The following is a 23,395-nucleotide window of genomic DNA, read 5'->3' on the forward strand; positions in this document are numbered from 1 at the left end:
TGGTATTTCTATCGAAATAATTTGGAAAATGCATATGCGAATTTTGAAACACCAATGCAGAGGTTGGTAACAGTGTCTGAAATACAGAGTGAGTGGAGAGACCGCAGTTGTAAACAAGAGAAGCAGTAAACAAACAAACGGTTTCGAAACTAACAACCACCAGTGAGGGTAGAGACAGAGGACGATACCAAAACAAAACACCGCCGAACAATGAATGGTGGTGCTTTTTCTTGGAGTAATACATTTGTTTTTTCCAAAGAGAGAGAGAGAGAGAGAGAGAGGAAAACACGATCCCAAAAAGTGGTAAAGTAGAGCGAAGTAGGAAAATAGTTTTGATATTTATGAAATGTTTAATTTTTTTGGGGAAAGTAGTGGTTTTTCCATGATTATAATAAGTTTTACATGTATTCTAAGAAAGGGACATGCACATATTGCGTACATATACATTTATATATATATATATATATACTGACATGGCAAATTCTATATAAAATTATTTTTCTTATAAAGAATGAAATACATATTTCTAGATATCTCAAACAGAAATTTAAATTTAAGCCAAATTTAACAAACACTGGTGCGCCTCACGGAAATTTCAGTTCACAAGTGCCGTTGGTCCTAATTTGATACAAAAAATTTGGTATCGCAAAAACTTGATTTCTAAATTTTAATCATACCGTAATATTATGTTGGGAAAAAAGAAATTCATTATAAAAATGTTGAAAAAACGCAGAAATAATTGAAGTTGACCGGCATGTTAGCATTCGTAACATCGCCCAGGAGCTAAAAATCGACCATAAAACTGTTTTAGAGCATTTACACAAAGCTGGATTAAAAAAGAACCTCGGTGTTTGGGTGTCACACCAATTAACAGAAAAAAATAGGAAGGATCGAATTTCCATCTGCGAAGCCTTGACCAAACGGAATGAGATAGACTCAATTCTTAAACGGATGGTGACTGGTGATGAGAAATGGATCACAAACACTGTGCAAAAACGATCGTGATCAAAGAGCGCTAAAGCACCTCAAACGGTGGCCAAACCAGGATACAGAGAGGCATTATGAAGTTACCTTTAAAATGGCAACAAATCATACAACAAAACGGTGCATATTTGGACATTCCGAAGCATGTTAAATAAAGTCATATAGTTCATATAAAAATAAACGATTTTTGTCAAATTATAACAACTGTTCAAAATGCTTTGAACAGAAATTTAATTTTTCAGCTCTTCTGCCATTTGCCGGCATGTTCAAATTACTTTGAACAAAATTTTGTATTACAGAAGATATGATCGTTGGAGTATTTTAAGATAAAAGTCTAAAATCCTACATGCAACGCTGATAAGACAGTTGTTGTTCAGTTTCATTACGTGCATGATGGGAAAACTCTCCACAGATCTTCAAATTAAATAAAAAATAAAAATAAGGAAGTAGTAGCCCCCGCAAGCCCTCACTGTGGAGGGAATTTATGGCGACAGTCCATTGGTACTGGTCAGTAAAAGTTCAGCGGTGGGTAGACCACTGGATAATGCTTCGATAATTCGTGGGTTAGAACGAGAAGTCTATGAAAAGCAGAAACAAAAGGAAACCCCGTAGTTGAGTGAGGCAGGATCAGTGATACGTGGTCGACATTAAGACTTTTCGATTTTTGCCTTTGACTAAAAAGGCGACTTTTCGATCTTTCGATTTTGTCAAAACTGTACAAATTCGATTTTCGACTTTTATTGACTTCAGCAAAATTGATTAAAAGTTTGATTTTTTTTATATGAATTAATGTGAACAGATAAAGTAAAGTTCTGAAAAGTTTAATTTTTGGGCAATTTGAGCTTTGTGATAATAAACCAAGTATTTATGAAGAAAATAGGAAGTCGATCTTGAAAAGTCGACTTTATGATTTTCTCATAGATCAAAAGTCGACATCGGCTTTTAGACTTTTCAATACAAAAAGTCGATTAATCGATTAGTCGAAAGTCGATTTACTTATCCCTAGGCAGGATCTATGGACAAGCTGAAGAAAAAGGAAGATGTCGAAACGGATTTTGCAAATCAGGAACAAGAAGTCGGTCTCCAGAATGTAGAAAAAAATTATGATGGGATTGTAAAGAGAAAAATTAAAGAAGAAACCAAGGTCGGAGAAGGGATTTTCGATGAGGGAAACAAGACGATAAACCAATACCCCATGGTAAGTACTGTGTTGCCTATAAAATGTTGTCTAATTGTAGAAAGCCTGCTGAGGCAACTTGAAGCGGACACATGCCTAGAAAGCTGTACATGAAGCGGAATCAGTTAAAGCTGGACTAAAGTCTGAAGTAGTAAGTAAATCGACTTTCAACTAATCGATTAATCGGCTTTCTGTAATAACAAGTCTAAGTCGACTTTTGATCTTTGAGGAAATCGTCAAGTCGATTTCCTCACAAAGCCCATTCGATTTTGCATTAGTCTTTAAAGTTCGAAAATCGATTTTGAACATGTTTGACAAAATCGAAAGATAGAAAATTCGAGTTTTTAGTCAAATCTAAAAGTTAACTTTTACGTTCGTCTACATTTCCTTAGTCTGAAGCAGATAGATTCGAAGAAAAAACCGCTGTACCTAAGAACTTAGCTAATTTAAAAAATAAAATAAAATGAGTTAAGGAGTATTCCTTGTATCAAGGTCCAAAATTTAGTATAATTGTACTCCCATATATTTTGATTTTTATAAGAATGTATGTGTAGGTTTAAATATCACCACATCAATCTATTTAAAAAGAAAACTTGTATTTGTCACCCCTTTGTGAGTAGTCAACCACTTCAGTGGGAAAATGCAGCGAAGACCTTCGAAATGCCGAAACGCGCTTCTAAAAATATTCATATTCTGATCAAGAATTTATATACTTTATGGGATCTCCGGTATTTTAGACGAATCTGGCAGTTCTTCATATTGAAAAGGTTTTTTTTTTCGAAATTTATCAGTGTCTATATATATATATATATATATATATATGATTCAAGAAAAATAGAACGAGAGATTGGAATATTTGTTAGCATGATGTATCCATAGGGATATATTACCTTTTTAAAAAAATTATAATAGGTTTACATATTTTTATCTTTTAAATTAATGTCAATATTAAAATAAATTAAATTTGAATACTCTCCAAAAACAAAATTTTATTCTGTGTACCTTGTTATCGGTTTTATTTATTTGAATTATTTTGTAGCACAGTTTTGTGTTATGTGTATATTTCTTAATTATATAATTATTTATTGTTTTTGTTGTTATTGTCTTAAGTTGTATTGTGTTGTTTATTGTCAGGGAATTACATTTCATTGCATTTTTTCTGATTTTGTTTGTTTTTTTAATATTTACAAAAAAATTATTGTCATTAATTGTTTAATTAATTTTTTGTCTTAAGTAAACATTGTACAGAGTTTGAATTTTTTTCTATTTTATTTTTTTTTCTAAAAACAGAGAACAAACATTTTATTTATATAAAAAAATATGATTTAAAAAATTTTAGGGAAAATGTTAGACATTATTTAGAAATATATAAAAAAATATTTATTTCAAAAAAGTATAAGAAAAAAATGTAATTAAAAATAAGAAAAGAAAGTTGTGTATATTTTTTATAGTTACATATATAACGATGACTTACATGCTGAAGTTTACAATTATTTATAGAAAAAAATAATGAAATAAAATTTTAATAATAAAAAAAAAAAAATTTTTATTACTAATTTTTTATAATTTATATAATTTTTTTAATACATATTAATATGTATGTGTTAATATATATTTTTTAATAAGCCCCATTTTTTGTTTTTTATGTTGTGCATCATTTCATTTGTGTTTCTTCATTTCAGTTTCTTTCATTATTTATTGTTATCTTCTTTTAAAAATTATTGTCAAGATATGTTTTGCTTCTAGAAAGTATTTCGAAAAAAATAATAATAGCCTGGCTTTTTTTGAAAATTTGTTTTAAATAAAATTTAGTTTTGTGTTCATAATTTATCAGAGTTTGATATGCTATTTTATTCTGTTCCAAGAAAAATTATTTTTTTATCATCTTTTTAAAATATTTAGTTTTGAATTTTTGTTTGCCAAGGACCTAAAATTCTAATAATTGATGCCAGTTACGGTTTATGATATTATTTTTAGTTTTTTTTTTCAAATTTCAAAATTCTTTGTAATTAACTTTTATTCCCGCCCCCATCATCATCTTAACACTTAACTCATTATTGTCATTATTTTGATAATTAAATATTATTGTCATTATTATCATCTCCTAACCATCCTAGCTTCCTTCATTTGCCAATTTCCTATCTAGCAAAAAATTACAAAAGAAAAACTCTGATAAATTACAAAATTAAAGAATGAAATGAGTAAACGAAAAAATCTGCAAACATTATTGTCATTTGATTACTATCAGGCAATGCGTGGCCCGAAGCCTTGATTGTGTGTCAGCGCCAAATTAAAACCGATGACAGCCAAACTCATCGTAATGGCATACCATAACGTTGACATCGTTGTTATAAAGCCTCCTCTGGAGGCACCACTATTCACCACATTGATTTTCCAACCCAAATTGTTGTGGGTAAAGCACTGTAAACGAAATGGAAGGGGGGTTAGGAATACTTAGTTCTGGTTCTTTATCAAAATCTTACCTGATAATATAGAGTATCGGGGGCATCCATTGGCACAGTCCAATTCAAATAGCCTGGTTCACCTTCTTCACACACCAGTGTCAGGGTTTTCATATATTCCTCAAAGGTTTCCGTTTCAGCTGATCGATCAATGGTATTGTGGACCCATTCACAGTAACGGCCGGCTGAAAGGCAAAAGAAGGTATTTTTTCAAGGACCATAACAAGGCGTGGATTTTTAAAGAATATTTTTTCGAGGTCTATACAAGGCGTAGATTTTTAAGGATATTTTTTCGAGGTCTATACAAGTCGTAGATTTTTTAAAGAATATATTTTCGAGGTCTATACAAGGCGTGGATTTTTTAAAGAATATTTTTCAAGGACCATAACAAGGCGTGGACTTTTTAAAGAATATTTTTTCAAGTGCCCCATATAAGGCGTGGATTTTTAAAGAATATTTTTTTTCAAGTGCCCCATATAAGGCGTGGATTTTTTAAAGAATATTTTTTCAAGTGCCCCATATAAGGCGTGGATTTTTTAAAGAATATTTTTTCAAGTGCCCCATATAAGGCGTGGATTTTTTAAAGAATATTTTTTCAAGTGCCCCATATAAGGCGTGGATTTTTTAAAGAATATTTTTTCAAGTGCCCCATATAAGGCGTGGATTTTTTAAAGAATATTTTTTCAAGTGCCCCATATAAGGCGTGGATTTTTTAAAGAATATTTTTTTCAAGGACCATAACAAGGCGTGGATTTTTTAAAGAATATTTTTTTCAAGGACCATAACAAGGCGTGGATTTTTTAAAGAATATTTTTTTCAAGGACCATAACAAGGCGTGGATTTTTTAAAGAATATTTTTTTCAAGGACCATAACAAGGCGTGGATTTTTTAAAGAATATTTTTTTCAAGGACCATAACAAGGCGTGGATTTTTTAAAGAATATTTTTTCAATTCCCTTTACAAGGCGTGGATTTTTTAAAGAATATTTTTTCGACCATAACAAGGCGTGGATTTTTTAAAGAATATTTTTTTCAAGGACCATAACAAGGCGTGGATTTTTTAAAGAATATTTTTTTCAAGGACCATAAAAAGTATAAAAAAAGGCGCGTTACCCACACTCGGAAACCCTATCTTACTATGAAAAAGCAACGAAAAAGAAAACCAAACCCACCTAATGTTGACAGACTCCCGCAAACGTATAAAGGACCACGATCTGCGAATATGCAATTGGAATGTGCACACGTTGTACAGAATAGGCGCAGTGTTCGCTTTTGTCTTACAGGAAATGCGATGGAAAGGCACTGGCGTAAGTAAATCAGATGATTATGCCCTGTATTATAGCTGCCATGAAACGAGACATGAATTTGGCTGCGGATTTATGGTTAACAGGAGAATAAAAGACTTCGTCTACAGCTTCACTCTAGCAGATGAGCAAATTGCTATAATCCGTATAAAAGCGAAGTTCTTCTACATCAGTCTCATTTGCGCCCTTGCTCTGACCGAAGGCAAAGATGAACAGACCACAGATATATTTTACGATCGCCTGGAAACAGCATATGACAGCTGCCATGCCATGAAACGAGACATGAATTTGGCTGCGGATTTATGGTTAACAAGAGAATAAAAGACCTCGTCTCGAGATTCGCTCCAGTAGATGAGCGAATTGCTATAATTCGTATAAAAGCGAAGTTCTTCTACATCAGTCTGGCGTAAGTAAATCAGATGATTACGCCCTGTATTATAGCTGTCATGAAACAAGACGCGAATTTGGCTGCGGATTTATGGTTAACAGGAGAATAAAAGACCTCGTCTCCAGATTCACTCCAGTAGATGAGCGAATTACTATAATCCGCCTAAAAACGAAGTTCTTCTACATCAGTCCTAAGACATATTTTACGAGTGCCTAGAAACAGCATTTGATCGTTGCCCTGGCCATGACATTAAATTTCTGCTAGGAGATTTTAATACAAAAATCCGAAGGGAAAATATCTTTGGCCGCGCCCGTCGGAAAATTCAGCCTCCATGAAGAATCATCAGACAACGGCATGAGGTTGATTGACTTCGCGGCAGCAAAAAACATGGTAGTTAGCTGCACCAGATTCAAGCAACTCGATATACACAAGGCCACTTGAATTTCTCCCGATCGAACACCGAGAAATCAAATCGATCATGTTGTAATAGACGCAAGGCATTCATCCAGTGTTTTAGACGTTCGATCGATGCGATGAGCAAATATCGATTCGGACCATCACCTTGTGGCATCCAAGGTACACACACGTCTTAATGTAGCAGCAAAGGTGCAATCTAATGTAACACGGAAATTTGACGACGAAACGCTGCAAACAAAACAGATAGCCGAGGCCTACTCCGCTCAGCTTACTCACCTGTTTGACGAAGGCACTTCTTGTCCCGATAATGATATAGAATCACAATGACAGAGAATTGCCCACTCCCTACAAACTGCAGCAAAAGCAACACTTGGGTACCATAGACCACCATCAAGAAATCCGTGGTACGATCTGGAGTGTCGTAATGCTACTGATGAGAAAAACTCAGTGTATAAGGCAACCCCGCAGACAGTAACAACACGTAATGCGTTGGAGAATTATCGGGAGAAAAGGAGGGAGGAGAAACGTATTTTCAGAAAAAAAGAAGGAAGAACAAGAAAAACGTGAGCGTGAGCATATCGAGATGTACAGGAGTCAGAATGAAGTCCGAAAATTCTACCAAACCGAAGGTTTTGGTGCAGGCACATCCTCCTGTAGAGATGAAGAAAGAAACCAAGTGACAGATACAGGCAGCGTGCTGAGGATCTGGAAGGAGTATTTTGATAAACTTGTGGTATCAAATAGTGGCGGTGAAGAAGATACCCCAGAACCTAGCCAAGTGAAGTCAGAATATCAATCAATCGGCTGAAGAATAATAAAGCAGCCGGTGCCGATGGGTTACAAGCCGAACTATTCAAGACTGGTGGTCAGATGCTGGTAAGGAGCACGTACCAGCTGATTAGTACAATTTGGTTAGAAGAATGCATGCCCAATGATTAGAACCTCAGCATCATGTGTCCCGTGCACAAAAAAGGAGACAACGCGATATGTGTCAACTATAGAGGAATAAGTCTCCTTCCCATCGCATATAAAGTGCTATCCAGCGTACTGTGTGAACGACTGAAGCCAATGGTCAATGACATTATTGGACCATACCAATGCGGCTTCAGCCGCATTCGACAGTCCTATCCGTTCAGAGGTGTATAAAGCCATGTCTGCGTTTGGCACTTCCTCAAAATTAATACGGTTATGCAGGATAACTTAACTGGCACAAGGATTGTGATGACCAACAGATGCTGAGCTAACAACTCAAAAGCAAGGCCACTCCCCCCGATCAAGTCGAAGACAAAATTGCCGAAAATGGTCTTTCAAATTGGAAAAAACTGCGCAAAAGCCATATAAGGCGTGGATTTTTTAAAGAATATTTTTTCAAGTGCCCCATATAAGGCGTGGATTTTTGTTGTTGTTTGATTTCAACTTACATGCTGTTGGTATGGGATTGCCATCTTCATCGAACTCAACACCGGCATAGGCCTTTTGTTTGCTTAATTCCAAGCCAGTCTTTTGTCCAATACCTCCCTCGGGAGAATCGGTAATATAAAATGGATGGTATCTGTAACAAAGTACGATAATATATTTCAAAAAAATTCAAATTGTAATTTGCTTGCATTTTCCCCTACCTTGCTGGTTGTGCGGCTATATCACCACCTTCAACAATAAATTCATAAGTTTTGCCACGTTCCACGGTGATCTCAGGTATCAGCAAATCATTAATGTACCAGGCAATACCCCATGAGGGGATGCCAGTAATCGGGGTATAACCACGTTTACCACCGGTGGGTCCAATGCGTGCGGTAAATGTATATTCATTGGTAATTTTACGTGTTGGCCATGGCTTAGGGCCGGATTCATCTTTCACCGTGAACAGAGATAGCTTGCAGGTGTTGTCGGACTGTAAGTTTGAAAAATAAAAATTATTTTAATTTTCATAAAATCGAAAGTGATTTTATTCTTTGACCTACCCTTGAGGAGAAATTAATGCGCACATCATCGACCACATGATCACTGCCGGTGTGTGTATGGGCATTAGCCTCCTTGCGACTGTTTAGGGGACCAATGGCCGCAATGACGGACACCTCACGATCTGTGGGTATGGGCATATCATAAATTGGTTCATTGGTCTGCAAGAGGCGTCGATAACGTATGCTGGTCACGCCATTTTTGCGGTCACCACTCACTGTAGGTATTTGAAAGAAAAATAGGAAATGTATTACCCCTCAACATTTATATTTGAGAACCTTGAACATAGTTCGGTAAACACTTACAGACAACAACATCATTACGTCCACCCAATCTCTCATCGGGACAGGCACCATTTTGACCATCACACTGCGACAGGTCAGTGATGAAATAATCCTCGGCCCGGAACACTCTGGCGGTGGTATCATAGAAGGCTACAACAACATCCGATTGGGCCATTTGAGCTCTACCATTGGCTCCGGATAAACCAAAGGCCATATACTGATCTTCGCTAATGCGCCCAAGCAAATCGATTTGTAAATATTCACCCTGCAATTCCCATTTGACTTGCAACTTGTTCGGTATGATTTCACGGCAGTTCGAATAGACTGGGCGGGGTGTTGTTGTGGTCTAAAGGGAGACAGAAAGAGAGGTGGAAGATATTAAAATAAAGAGGAGATATAATTAATTTTTTTTTAAATTAATAAAAATTCCAGAAAAAATATTTCAAAAAATTGTGATTTCAGTGATTTTCAACTTCAATACTAATTTTGTACGTTTATACATGTGTGTGTGAGAGAGAGAGAGTGGATGTGAGTGTTCGGTTCTTGGGTGTGTAGATTTGTACATTTGTTTGCATTTAACTAAATACTAAGTTTTGGAGATTTTTTAGTAAGCATTAACTAATCGGTATTTACTTACAGGAGAGTACCACCATGGAGGCTAATGAGTTATTTAATTTTTTTATTTGGTTAGCGATGGTTTTGTTTGATTGATTGGTCGGTTGGGCGATTTGTTTGATTTGAGTGGTTGGTTATTAATTTTTATTATTGTTGTTGTTGATTTTTTTTCATTTTTTTTGTTGTTGTTGTTGTTAAATACAAAAGATAGATAATAATAGAGAATAGTATACAGATGATTATGGCATAATGTTGCTGTTGGCTGGTTGTTAAATGACATTGAGAATTAATGCAAAAAAAAAAACAATGCTTTGGGATGGCAATAGAATGGATGGTCGGATGGATGGCTGGATGAGAGGAAAATTATTAATGGTAACTAAATCAGGGGGGTTCTTTAATAAAGGGTTTCTTAATAAGGGGATTTTAACAACTAAACGAGGTTATAGGGAGGGTTAACTAATAACAAAACTCAATACACCCACAATTAATTTTGATTTCAAATCTCTTTTTTCGACTTACGGTAATTTTCGTTTGTCCCAATGCCGGTGGTACATCCAAATCCTTGGGTATATAGACATGACCGAAATTATGACGATATTCAACACACCACACAGCCAGCCAATCAATGTCGTAGACCGTCCATTTGCCAGGCAGTTGGATCTCAATATCTTCACCTTGATAGCCGCGCAGGGGCTCCAATGAACCAATTTCATTGGGTACCTTTTGGAAGATCAATTTTTTTTTTAAATTGAAGAAATATTTTTAAATGCTTTTTCCTTACCTTAATACCCATAATGTTGGGTTCCGATCCATTGCCAACCCAGAAATAGGCATCCGGCCCGGCACCATCATAATGCAAATTAGGTATATAAAATGTTTTGGCATCCAATACACTAATGTTACTCGAACGCAGACCATGGGCCAAACGTTTGAATTCGGGCAGAACTCGGGGTTTCGGCACATCCAAACCGGGCGGTATAAAGACTTCACCAAAATCGACCTGGAATTAAAAGAGAGTACATTTTTGAATTATTTTACTTTAAACAAAAAATAAGAACATTTTTATAATTAAGAGCTCTCACTAAGGACGTGGAATGGACAGGATGGACAATAGAATCAATTATGCATGCCTTGAGGGCTTTGCTGTCAGCAGAAAATCCTGTTTCTGGGAATAAGTCGCTCTCGAGAGGAATTTAAAATATTACTATATTCAGATTTTTGTTGTGCAACAATGGAAATTACTGTCCGAAATTGAAGTTTATGGCCGTTTATGGGTCGTTTTTTATTACTATTTTTTTTTTATTGCTATAGAACATTTTCTATTGAATATAAAGAAAAAGAATCTGCATCTATAGTACATCCTTGGGTAGCTATTCCATTTAATATTAGAGTTTGGATTTCTTAAAAATATTTTTAGGGCATTTCGAGCGAGAATTAAAATCTGTTCTTAATTCTCGCTTGACAATTTTAAAAAAAACACGTTTTTATCTTCGAAGACCGTTTCGAAGATGCACATATTACATGGAGTTCGCTATCGACGCTCTGTTGACGTCCAATGACGTATTTAATGCTTTCACTATAGTTCCTTGACGACAGCGTCCCGGCCTCTTTTGGAAATGATTGATGCTCATTATCCGGACACAACCCTTTGCAATTCCGACTGCGTTATTCTCTAACGGTTGCTAAGATGTCTAGTGCAACATAATGTCATGGGACCAACGTCGCCTAATTTTGTTCCATGAGAAGCTAACCAGGGCTTTTAAAACTTTATTCCTAGCTTTCATTTTCAGATTGAAGTAATTATAGTGCGATGGAAACCACTTCAAGAATTTTTTTGATTATGGACAATGGAGATACGCCTACCTTCGACAGAAATGACCAACTCTATATTTACTGAAGTAACTTTGTAGTGAATACTTGAGGATGACGCTCCCGGCAGGAGTTAGTCCCTAAGTAGCTGAATATTTTCGCGTTAGTGATATTTATGCTACAAAAACTTTTGGTTAAAAAGTTAAAAATCTTGTGAAGAAATGGGTAGTTTTGCACCGTGATGTCGCTTATCGACAGAATCAGAGGTCTTAAACAAATATAAGTCTGCCAAAATGGCCTGTTTAGGGAGTCAATACTCATTAGGGTCATTCGCAGTTTTGGTTGTTATTACTTGAAAAGTTGTTGTAACAGCCCTACCGAGTAAGGCTGTGGTCGTAGGCTGTTGTAGACGAATATTTTTTCAGGGTCTATATTTCGTGTAGATTTTTTAAAAAGTATTTTTTCAGAGTGAAGTTTTTAAAGAATCGTTTTAAAGATATTTTTTTAGGGTCCATGGTTCCCTGAAACCACGTCCATGTACATCTAGAAGATATTATTTTAGGAATAAAAGCCGTAATCTTGGTTGCCTGCGAATGAAGATAAATCGGGCGGTAGGATTCCCAAAAAGTAGTGGATTTGGGTATAAAAACCAGTCGAATATCCGAAACTTATAATTGCAGAATTTTGGTCAGATAACTTAGTTCGGTTTCACCTAGCTTATTTGACATGAACATAGAAATGCCGTCTGGAACAAAGGCTTTGGAAGCCCTAGCTTTGGAGATAATTTCATCTAATTTACCGTAAGTCTCGTTTCAAATGTTTGCATCTCCAGATATGGACGTTCGACCCTTTATGATAAAGTATAGAATGTATATTAAATTTGTTATTTCATTTGCAACATCTCAAAATTGTAGTCGAGAGTCCCATATCGATTAGAGCATGTCCATCCATTTTTCGTAATCACAACACAGATAAAACTTGCCCACCAAAGTGACAGTAATGTAGCATTCCGTGCTTTTGGAGGGTGATTAATATTTTCATAAAAATGTTCCAATACAGGTCAATGTTTGTACATAGTTCCATATTAAAAAACCGTCTAATTTTTGCCCGATTTTAATATTACAGGTTGTGATAAAAAAAAAACACAAACAAGTCAAGCGCCATAATTTTTAAATTTTCTTTAAATTTTTTTGAATGAGAGCAAAAAATGTCGGAAATAGTACCAAATTTTAGAATATGTTTAGATTTGTTGGAATTGGTCACTTTTGGCACGAATTATGGCCTTCAAATGACCAATGAAACCGTCACACGCTGCCCGAATGTCGCTCTGCGGTATTTTGGCACATTCCTGGCGAAGCGCTTGCTTGAGGTAAGCGACACTTTGGTATTTTTTAGTGCCAACTTTGCTTTCCAAAATACTCCAGACACAATAGTCCAACGGATTGGTATCCGGAGATTTTAATGGCCATTGTGCGCTGGAAATGAAGCGAGGAACATCATTTTGTAACCATTCATGGGTGGCGGGTGCTGAGTGCGATGGTGCTGAGTCCTGTTGGAATGTCCAAGGTCTGAGGCCAAAATGTTTGCGTGCCCACGGCTTTAATACACTCTCCAAAATATTTTCGCGATAATATTCGGCATTTATTCTGATGCCATGGTCGATTAATACGAGCGGAGAGCGACCATCGGCTGTTATGGCGGCCCACACCACACCATGGCCGGCTCTTAACTTCTGGTGGCCAACCGAAGGTGTACATTTTCAGCTGACCTCTTTGGCAAGTAAACACGATAATTTTGTTTGGACGACGAATATTTTGAACGAATGACAGCAGTCTGAAGTTGGTTGCAGTTTTTTTACCTCACCCTGTATAGTTGCATTTTCCCAAACCAATGATTGGTAAAAAAATTGCAAAAAAAAATTGCAAATATTTATAATTTTTGGCAAGAACATTTGTTATCTAATGTGAATTCAAAATAAAATATAAATGTCAATTTGGTTAAATAAAGTGCCCAAGTGCTCTCCACAATATTAAAATTTGAGGCCAATGTTAATAGATATTGATTGGAAGATTTGTTTGAATATTCAAAATACTAAATTATAGCTTTGGTTGACAACGTGCCCAAAATGTCAAAAATCCTCAAAAAATACTGAACAATTGGGCCATCGTTAATGTGTCACCCAATTAATTCTGAAAATACCGAATTATATCCAATTGATTAAAAAAAAACCGTTTCCAAACTTCCCAAAATTCCGAATAATGGGGAGTAACTTTAAATGTGGGCTAACGCAAAAAGTGGACACATATCAATAATTTTGGCAGATAGATTTGCTGCCCAATGGAAGCTTAATGTACCAAATTACAGTCAATTCCGTCAAAAAATTCCCAAAATACAGAATATTGGGGGCTATACCAAAATGTTGACAGATATATACCATTTTAAATACCGGACATCCTAGGAGTAAAAGCAATGTATGTGTCAAATTTCAAAGATCTATCTTAAACATTACCAGCTCTATCATGATTTCAACACACACACTCCACCTTATGGTACCGGGTATTTATATGTGAGCATATGTAAGAATAAAGATAAAATGTCGGGTCGAACTTTTTGTCTCATTTATAGATATCTTTACCCGCATTTTCCAAATAAAGTGACTATATTTAAACCTACCTCCACCATGAGCCGGGCATTCAAAATACATAAAATGCAAGAAGTACGTAGAAGTAGTTAAACTCAAACGTTTCGGAATGTAATTTTCCCGTGAGATTTTAAACGGAAAGTCTTTAAAAATAAAAATTGTTCTTTTGAAATCCGAAATTTTCATATAATCCAAAATACGCTAAATTAAAATATTCTCAAAATTTTAAATATAATCCCTTCCTTCATATTCCACCAAAATTTGCCTTTAAATTTCCCCATTACCCCACTTTATAAAAAATACTGTCACTGTCTACAGAACCATAACGTGGGAACGCACACAAACGCATAAAAAGCAATTAAAATAAATCATTAAAAAAATGCATGCACGAATAACAGCAACAACAACAACAACTACGACGACGAAAAAATTATCATTCATAATGATAATTTAACAAGAAAAGCTCATAGAAAAGTTTTGCAACATGCATTTATGTATGCGGGGTCGACTCCTAGCCGAGATGGAGGCGGTATGTGGTTCGGCGTACGGAATTGCATGTTTGCACATTTGTATCTATAAATAAAAATATTGCATATAAAAATATATATTCATATGAAATGCTCCTGGATATTTATGTAAATATATTAATGTGTATGTGGGAGTATGTGAGAGCACGTCTGTGTGTGTAAATACACCAGAATAAATAAATGTCTGATTTAGTTTCAGTTAATATGGGACTATGTTCCATATATACATATTATGAGTGGTTGGCTGCTTGTTTGCCTTTGTGTGAGAAGGCAGGTGGGTAAGGGGGATTCCTTTCATTTTATATATAAACTTTAATTACGTTTATATACAGGTTTTTTTGTTGGTGGTACATAACACACATACACCATTGCACATAGCTTGATATTTCGTAAAACTTGAATGGATTCCAAGAGTCGACATAAGGGAAAAAATCAGCAACAACAACAACTCTGCTCCACCAATACAAATGCAAAGGAAATGCGCGCGCATTTTCTTTCATATTTAAAACTGCCAAGCAAGGTGAGTGGTGGGGGAAAGGCTGTTGTGGAAAGGGCAAAGGAAGAAATTGGTTGGTCCTTGTAATAATTTGGGTGGGGGCTTTGTCAAATTCTCTCATCTCGATTAAAAAGCTCGCTCTCATTTTCTACGGAATAAAAATTCACCACTAGTGGTGAGTAATATTTTGTTAAATGGGGAGCCTCTTGGAATTCTCAAATTTTGAATCTAACATCTCCTTACATATTTCAGTGTGTATGTATGTGTGTGTGTGTGTTTGGGGGAGCACAAACACAATGCGGCATTTGTAAACCAAAACACAAACAACAACAACAAAATATCCTTTTTCTTCTTTGGCTCAGTGGGTGAGTGGGGCTATGTGTAAGCGATTCGTAGTATTTTGGTTTCCTCATTTTGTTGTTGGTCTTTTGTTTTTATGTATTCAAATTTAACACACACACAGAGACCAATATTTGTATAAAATCCTTATATACCCTTATAAGTGTATTGGCCACATGAGTATGCTTGTAGGTGTGTCGGTATGTATATTCATACATCGTAAAGTGCTTTTGCTGTTTCAGTGAGTAGCACTTGTATTAATCAAAAATGTCTGCCGTAAATTTTATTATTACTACAAGAAATGACGACGACGACGTGACGATGTGGAGGACGACGACGCCATCTTTAAAATGTTTACCCAATTCCGTATCCTCCTTTAATCCATCGCCCTCATACCAATAAAATCCCAACATATTTTCTTTGTTAACCAGCGTTATTTTTTATTTCTTTTCTTTTTGGTTTCTTGTTTTTGTTATTTTTTGCGGAACTGCCACTGCATCCTTAATTACAAAGTAATCAGGCTATAGTTTTTTTTTGTCGTAGTTGTTTTTGTTTGGTATATTCATCTACACTGTGAGGTTGCTTTTCATTCTTTGTATTTTTTTTATTTATTTTTCATTTGAATTAATTTGAATACAATGAAAGGATTAACTGCAGCTCCTTCCTCCTGACCGGCAATTACTTCGAATATTTATTTAAGATTTGAAATTGGCAAAGGCAAAATGTAAACGAAAATTGTAATTAATCATAAATTGCGGTGAAGGAGATTTAAGTGAAACAAGTGATCCTTATTGGCAATGTTGGTATTTTGAGTTGGAAAATAATTTTTTTTAAATCATCAGGAAGATGAGTTCGATGAGGCTATTTCTATCAAAAATGAATCTATATGAAATGCCAAAAATATTATTAGCAAATAAAACGTTGTACTTCAGATCATCTAAACCTGTTTGGAAAACAACTGGTGTTGATAAAAGCGATTAAAAAATGCGTTACGTTCGATCGGTCGGAATTATTTATATTATCCAACATAGGGATACTGGCATTTATTTGCAATCATGTTTCCATGCCCACGTGGAACTATGCTACAGTGAATGACGGGAATATTCCAAAAAGTGGACCTATACCGGCAATATTTTTCCAATACCCTTCCGAAGCCTTCTTTGTAAAATATTAAAATCCACAATTCTAAATTACAGTAAATTCAATGGAAAAACTATTTTAAATCCCTCAAAATACTAAAAATTAGTAGCTACTAGACACTATCCATAGTGGTGGACCGACACTGATTTTTTTCTGATTGGAAGATTATCTAACCAATGACAACCCAAAATATACATTAAGGCATTTCGGTTTGAAAACGTGTACACAATTTTTGAAAACGCCGAAAGTAGGGAGAAACCATATGGAAGTCAACTTCGAAAAATACCCCGATAATCGCAATTTTACGTCAAAAATTGATTAAGTTTGATCGAACATTCGGCGTGTATTCAAAATTCTTTAAATCGATTGAGAATTTATATAGTGGCTATTTCATTGTACATTGTATGCTACTAAGTTGGAAAACCGGGTTGGGAATTTCAACATACCGAACATGGACCCATATTGAAATATGTCTTGTTAGAGGTTTTTATTCACCATGAATCCGAAATACCAAATTATAGTCAGTTCGGGGGTGAAATGCGGTTTAACTTTTCGAAATACCTATAATGGGGAGGAACCTATTATGCTTTAACAACCTGGAATGTCAAACCTTTAAAAATACCTATAACTCAATTATAGGCATTTTTAAAGGTTTGACTGTTATACTGTTACATGGGATCTATACAATATTCTGCAAAAATATGTTTCACCCTTCAATCACCCGTTACAGCCACTTCGGCTGTAAAACCTTTAAAATATCGAAAATTAAGTTTGAGCTGCACCACAACGTGAACCGATAATGATGATTTCTGTTTGGAAGAATTGACATCCCCAAGGAGGAGAACACAAAATATAAAATTAGTGCCAAATCGGACGAAAATTGTTCTGAAGGACTCCAAAATTCGTAATAATAGTATCGTGATTTTTCGGTATTTGGAATTGGCTGTAAATACATATTTTTGGTTATCATTATGTGGCATATATTTCTGACCAATATGATCAGGAAAGGTCATTATATGTGGGGACTTTCATGTGTGGAAAATCGGTCGATCTTTAGATATAGCTTTCAAATAAAGTTCCAGCACTATTATAGGTATTTTGGTATTAGGCACATTTTCCAACAGAACATTCATAAATTTAGACAATATGAAGTGACTGTAATTTTGCATTTCGCGACCTTGTTGGATTATGTTCGGTATATTCTAGATCATTATTAAGTATTTCAATTTCGGCGAGAAGACCAAGCTGACATCAATTTTGACATCAGTTTTGAAATTCGGAGAAGGATTGGGGTGCCCAACATATGCTAATATGGTCTAAGTAAGCAGTTTAGAAACGAGGCCACCTCCCGCTAGACCAAACTCACACTATACAAGACGATGATACTACCCTTGCTGTTATATGGATCTGAAGCATGGGTACTTGCGCAAGCAGATGAGGCGTTTGGGGCGTTTTGGGGATCTCCGATCTCCGAGCCGATCTGCGTCGACGGTGAATACCGGCGTCGAATGAACCTAGAGCATTACAATTTATGCGCGGACATCGACATAGTCAGTCGTATTGAGCTGCAGCGACTACAGCTCAAAAGGCATATAAAAGCGAGCCTACTGATGGTTCCCGCAGAAGGGGAAGGCCACGAATTTGAGGAAAAGACCAAGTGGAAGACAACATCTTGAAACGTGGTCTTTCAACTCTTGTCAAACTCTTGGGTATATGTCCTTCAGGAGTAAATATAAAAGCCAAAGAATACAAATTTTGCAATTTTTCACACAAAAGTCAGGGTCCATTTCAACCTGCATATTCTTTGGCCCGATCCCCTTCTCCGCGTAATATTTTGCGATGTTAGAGCCATAATTGCGGCCTCTGCAGCGACCAGAAAAAACGACAAAAATTTAGTATTTGGTCCATAAATATAAACCGATCTTTACAAAAAGTAATAGGGGTCTTCATTGACCAGAACCCATCCTACATGCAAAATTTCGTGAAGATTGGTCCATAACTGTGGCCTGTATCGTGTTTACAAATTATAATGGATAGACGGACGGACGGACACACATGTCTAGATCGACTCAGCTAGTCGAGATATGACTATCGGTATACTTAAAGGTGTGTCTAGGACCAATATTTCGTGGCGTTACAAACTTACAAACTCTTGTCGCTGCACAATGCTATAATACCCTGACAGCATAGTTGTGCAGGGTATAAATATCATGCGATTGAACCAAACTATCCGATTTGAACCAATATTTACCTGGCCTAGATCAAGTTGAAATATGATACCTTGGTACCTGGATTTTGAACCAAATGTTGACATATATCTATTAAAAAAACCTACCTCACATTTAATCTATAATAAACCATGCATTTGAAAATTTATTCATTATTTTCACCACAAGCTCTCTTTAAGTTAAAAAAAAATCAAAAAAAAAATTTCTTCAAATCGTAAAAATTACATGTTTATGCTAGTGTGTGAGGTTATCAATATTTTGACATTATCAAGGATAGAGATCTTATTGACGTTTCGATTTTGTTTGTTTTTTTTATATTGCCAAGAGTCCTGGTTATTTGCAAGCTTTTCAGTATCGAGTTTGAACCCCGAACCAAAATCTATAACATATTTTGAAGTCGTATTCGAATAATATTACAATTACATTGTACTGTATATCGGCATCCCAGTCGATTTAAATTGTTAATTCCATTTCATTAATGTCAAATAAATCCTCACAATGAAGTTTATCCCGATAAAAAGTTCTAATACACAGGCCGTTTAAGGACCCCAAAACTAGAATGTCAAATTAAATTCATTTGGAAAATGCAGCTAAGTTATGCCAATGCATGGTTTTACACGAACATTACCTGCGATGAAGTATTTTTCATCTAAAAACCCTAATTGTCAAATTACGGGGTCTTCTATTGGATATGACGCCTTTAATCTTTAAAATTCCGAAAATGGGATGATCCAGAATAATAAATGTTAAAAGGCTAAGTTGCAGATTCGGCCAAATTTGCTGTGTAGGGTCCAACAAATAAATCCACTCTCGACAGATAATATTAGAACATGAACCAATACGTAAAAGTTATCAGTTAGATCTTAAAAATACCTATTTGTTTTTTAAATGGAATGTTTAAAATCTACGCACAGTTTCCATTTTTGGGGTCCATTCGGAAGTGGTTATATATTGGGAACATTTAGCAAATATTAGTGTATAGATATACATATATTTTATATTGTAGTCGGCTTCGTAGTCGGAGTGGTCCTAAAAATTAGGTTGTAGTTGGAATCTGCATGTCATGACTCGGCAGCCCTATTAAGGGGCCTCTGATGTTTATTGAACTTATGTTCTACTCCTGGAGCTATTAATTTTCTCCTTTTTGTTAAAAAATATATTTTCATATTTACATATTTATCATACCTTGTAGAAATAAAGTCTTGATGAGTTATGCCCATCATGTATTACTCAATCAAAATTTATAACAGAAATCAAAAATATTCAAGTTCATCTTCAAAAAAATGTAAATTTGTCAAATTCTCTCCCTTCCAAAAAAAGTCAACACAGCAATGACCTTCAAAAAGAAATTGAAAGTTTTTCCGGTAAATAACCACAAAAAAGGATTTTGCAATTATTAACAGTTTTTTGAAAAGGAAAAACCAAAACTACAATCTTCTTAAAAATATATAGAACATATACATCTATTCTCTCCAACCACATATATATCCACCTACCACAAACACACACACAATAACAAAATACTCTGGAGAATCAGAAAAATCAAAACAGAATTGTGTAAACACGAACAATAACCACAACAAAACAAATGTTAAAAAAAATCAACGAAGAACCCCGTAGTAAAAGTACATTTTGCAAAAAAAATCGAAAAAAATACTACAAAGGACACGCCACAATAAAAAGTAAGCAGAAAAAGAATACAACAGCAGCAGCAACAACAACAATAATAAACAGTGAGAAAAAATAAAAAATAAATACCGTAAAACGTCTGCACCACACTGAGAGCCATCTTATATCCTTAATCCTTTTGCCCATGGGAAGACGCAGTATAATGTCCGTATTATTGTGGGCTTTCAATATGGGTGGTTCACTGGAATTAGAAAAGAAAGAAGAGAAGAAAATGAGTGAGAAAAAATATCAACATTGAATCATTGAGTAAATAAATTGTGAATGCAATACTTTGTTGGGTTTGAGATGTAAGGTCTTTAAATTATTAATGATTTAAGGGGACCCCCCCCCCCCCATTCTCGGGGTCAAAAATGTTTTTGATTTAATTCGAATCTACACTAATTCAAGAATGTCCCTACAAAAAGTCAAGTGAACATCTCAAGAACTCTTGAAGATATAGCCGATTTATCGTGTCAGCATCAAGTGACGTCTAAAAGGCTTCTCAAACTTTAAACGCGTTTTCTCTTTTGCGAATGGCGGGCACGATAACTCAAAAACTAATAATCCAATCGGTTCCAAATTTTGACACGTTTCTCTGGGAGTGTATAGCTCTCGTATGAACTAGGATAAAGGCAATCGGTGAAGAACTTCCTTATTTTTTAACTTAGTTTGTGGTAAAAAATAGGCGATTTTCCAAAAAAAAAAAATTCAAAGTTCCGCCATTTTGTTAATTGTTGTGCGAAGTCAATAATCCTAGTTCATACGAGAGCCAGACATGTACTCTTTCTAACACCGTTGGAATTTTAGGATTCCGATGTTCCAGTGAGGAGTCCAGTTATAATGTTTCGAAATTGGTATATGTACCAGAGATTATGGACATATATAGTCAATAGTGACAATAAATCTGTGATTGGTGAATAAATTACGATGTTTCGAGTCGAAGTGTCCGATTTAAAACTTGGATTTAAAAAGATCAACATTTAGACGAAGGAGTGGACTAATGGTTCCCATCTTCGGACATGATCGGATACTCCATTCCCACGATATTATAAAATTCATTTTCAACAAAAAATCGATATTTTTTTTAAGTTAAGAAAAAACATTTCTATGTGGAAAATTTGGATGAAATTGAGACTTATCGCATTATCGAGAATCAAAAAAGGCGTGTGGTGAATAAGCGAGGCGTAACAGATCCGGAAATACGAATGCGGACTGAAGGCAGATGATTCAAATCATCCAGATATTCCTTCATTGGAATGATACGATAGCAATGACATTAATAAATCAAATATGTGAAGGTAATACATAGTCGGCTAATTCAGAAACTTTGAGCTCTACGAAACATGGTACTGAAATAAATCCGTCGGTCTATTATAATTTGTAAACACGATACGGGCCACAGTTATGGACCAATCATCACGAAATTTTGAATGTAGGTTTTGCAATGAAGTCTATTGATTTTGGTAAAAATCGGTTAATATTTAGGGAATGAAATGGACCAAATACTAAATTTTGGTCGTTTTTTCTGGTCGCTCCAGAAACCGCAATTATGGCCAGAACATCGCAAAATTATACATGAATAAGGGGATCGGGCCAAAGAATAAGCATGCCTGTTTTGATAAAGATCGGTCATTATATTATCGGGTCAAATGGCTTTTGTGTGAAAAATGACAAAATGTGTATTCCATGGCGTATATATTTACTCTGCAGGACATGGACAGGAGAAGTTAAAAGTAGAAGTGGTTAACAGCAGAAGTGGTTGACCTTTAAATTGATACCAATAATATTGTCGTATGTACTCGGATGTGGGAGTTATACGTAAATATTTACAGTGCTTACGTATTTATCCTATAATTTTCGGTGAAGATCACATACAAAATTTGGGATGAAGTGGACAGAAAACTTAATTGTTTGTGCTTTTTTTCGAGTAGATCTACAGGCCACAAGCTGAACATCACAACACAACACACGGTGAAGAGAATATGGACAAGTAATTGGAAGGGCTGTAGTGAATATTGGGAATATTCGGAAATTTTTTAGTATAAGTAAGAGGTGCTGTTGATCCCTAATCAGTCAAGAGGGTGCAAATATTACGAAATATTACCCAGGCTCGAAATAAATATCCGCAGATAGTTAGAGTTCCGTGGTTGTTGTGTAGGGTATCGTATGGTCGGCCCCGTCCGACTATATTGCTCCGCTCTCTGGTTTTAAACCTAGAATGGAGGTATATTATCAAAACGGATTGGTTTTACTGTGGTACTTCAAGTTCTCGAAAATGCCGACCTCCCTCCACCTAACTTTCAATAATTATTACTTTTTTAAGTTTTGAGTTCTAGAAAAATGTTTTAATAGAACGCAGTAGTACCACTGAAATTTGTATACCCTCATTGTAAGGCCAGTCGGGGTATATACACTTTATGCCTCTTGAAACATTAACTTTAGGCAGCAAATCAGTTTCCGATAAAACACATTTCAGACAATTTGAAATCAATTTAGAAACGATCGTCCGTTCGACTGCCTGTCTTGTCTGCCTCCAGCACATGGTCTGTGTTCAAAATTAATCTATTACATAAAATATCTGGAGAGAACTATTTTATTCACCTACGATATGCCAAAATGTAGCCACTTCGATGAGGGAATTCTTTTAAAAACATAGTAATACCGAAAAAAGGATCGGGACATTTATATAGGGGCTATAGGAAGATATTATATACATATATATATATATATATATATGATCTGACTGATCTGAGTAAGCAGTTTAGAAACAAGGCCACCTCACGCCATACCAAACTCACACTTTACAAGACGCTAATACTACCCGTGCTATTATATGGATAAGAAGTATGGGTACTTGCGCAAGCAGATGAGGCAGCTCTTAGGGTGTTTGAAAGAAAAATTCTCCGAAAGATCTACGGGCCGATCTGCGTCGACGGTGAATTATCGGGTCGAATTTTA

At 35.4% G+C, this 23,395-nt stretch overlaps 1 protein-coding gene across 1 annotated transcript; it reads right to left on the minus strand.

The window, feature by feature from the left end:
* Positions 1–4,405: 4,405 nt before the first annotated feature.
* On the minus strand, positions 4,406–20,639 carry LOC133327182 (protein Skeletor, isoforms B/C-like; the record flags this gene model as incomplete). The annotated part of the gene is made up of 9 exons (XM_061535748.1): positions 4,406–4,582; positions 4,645–4,808; positions 8,153–8,283; positions 8,351–8,622; positions 8,693–8,907; positions 8,996–9,320; positions 10,109–10,309; positions 10,371–10,589; positions 20,528–20,639. Coding segments are annotated over 9 exons (1,816 nt in total), but the record flags the coding sequence as incomplete, so codon positions are not given.
* Positions 20,640–23,395: the final 2,756 nt, after the last annotated feature.

Source organism: Musca vetustissima, unplaced genomic scaffold, assembly GCF_032173495.1.
Source record: "Musca vetustissima isolate MV318-11 ecotype Yass unplaced genomic scaffold, APGP_CSIRO_Mvet_v1 utg34481, whole genome shotgun sequence".
NCBI lineage: Eukaryota > Metazoa > Arthropoda > Insecta > Diptera > Muscidae > Musca > Musca vetustissima.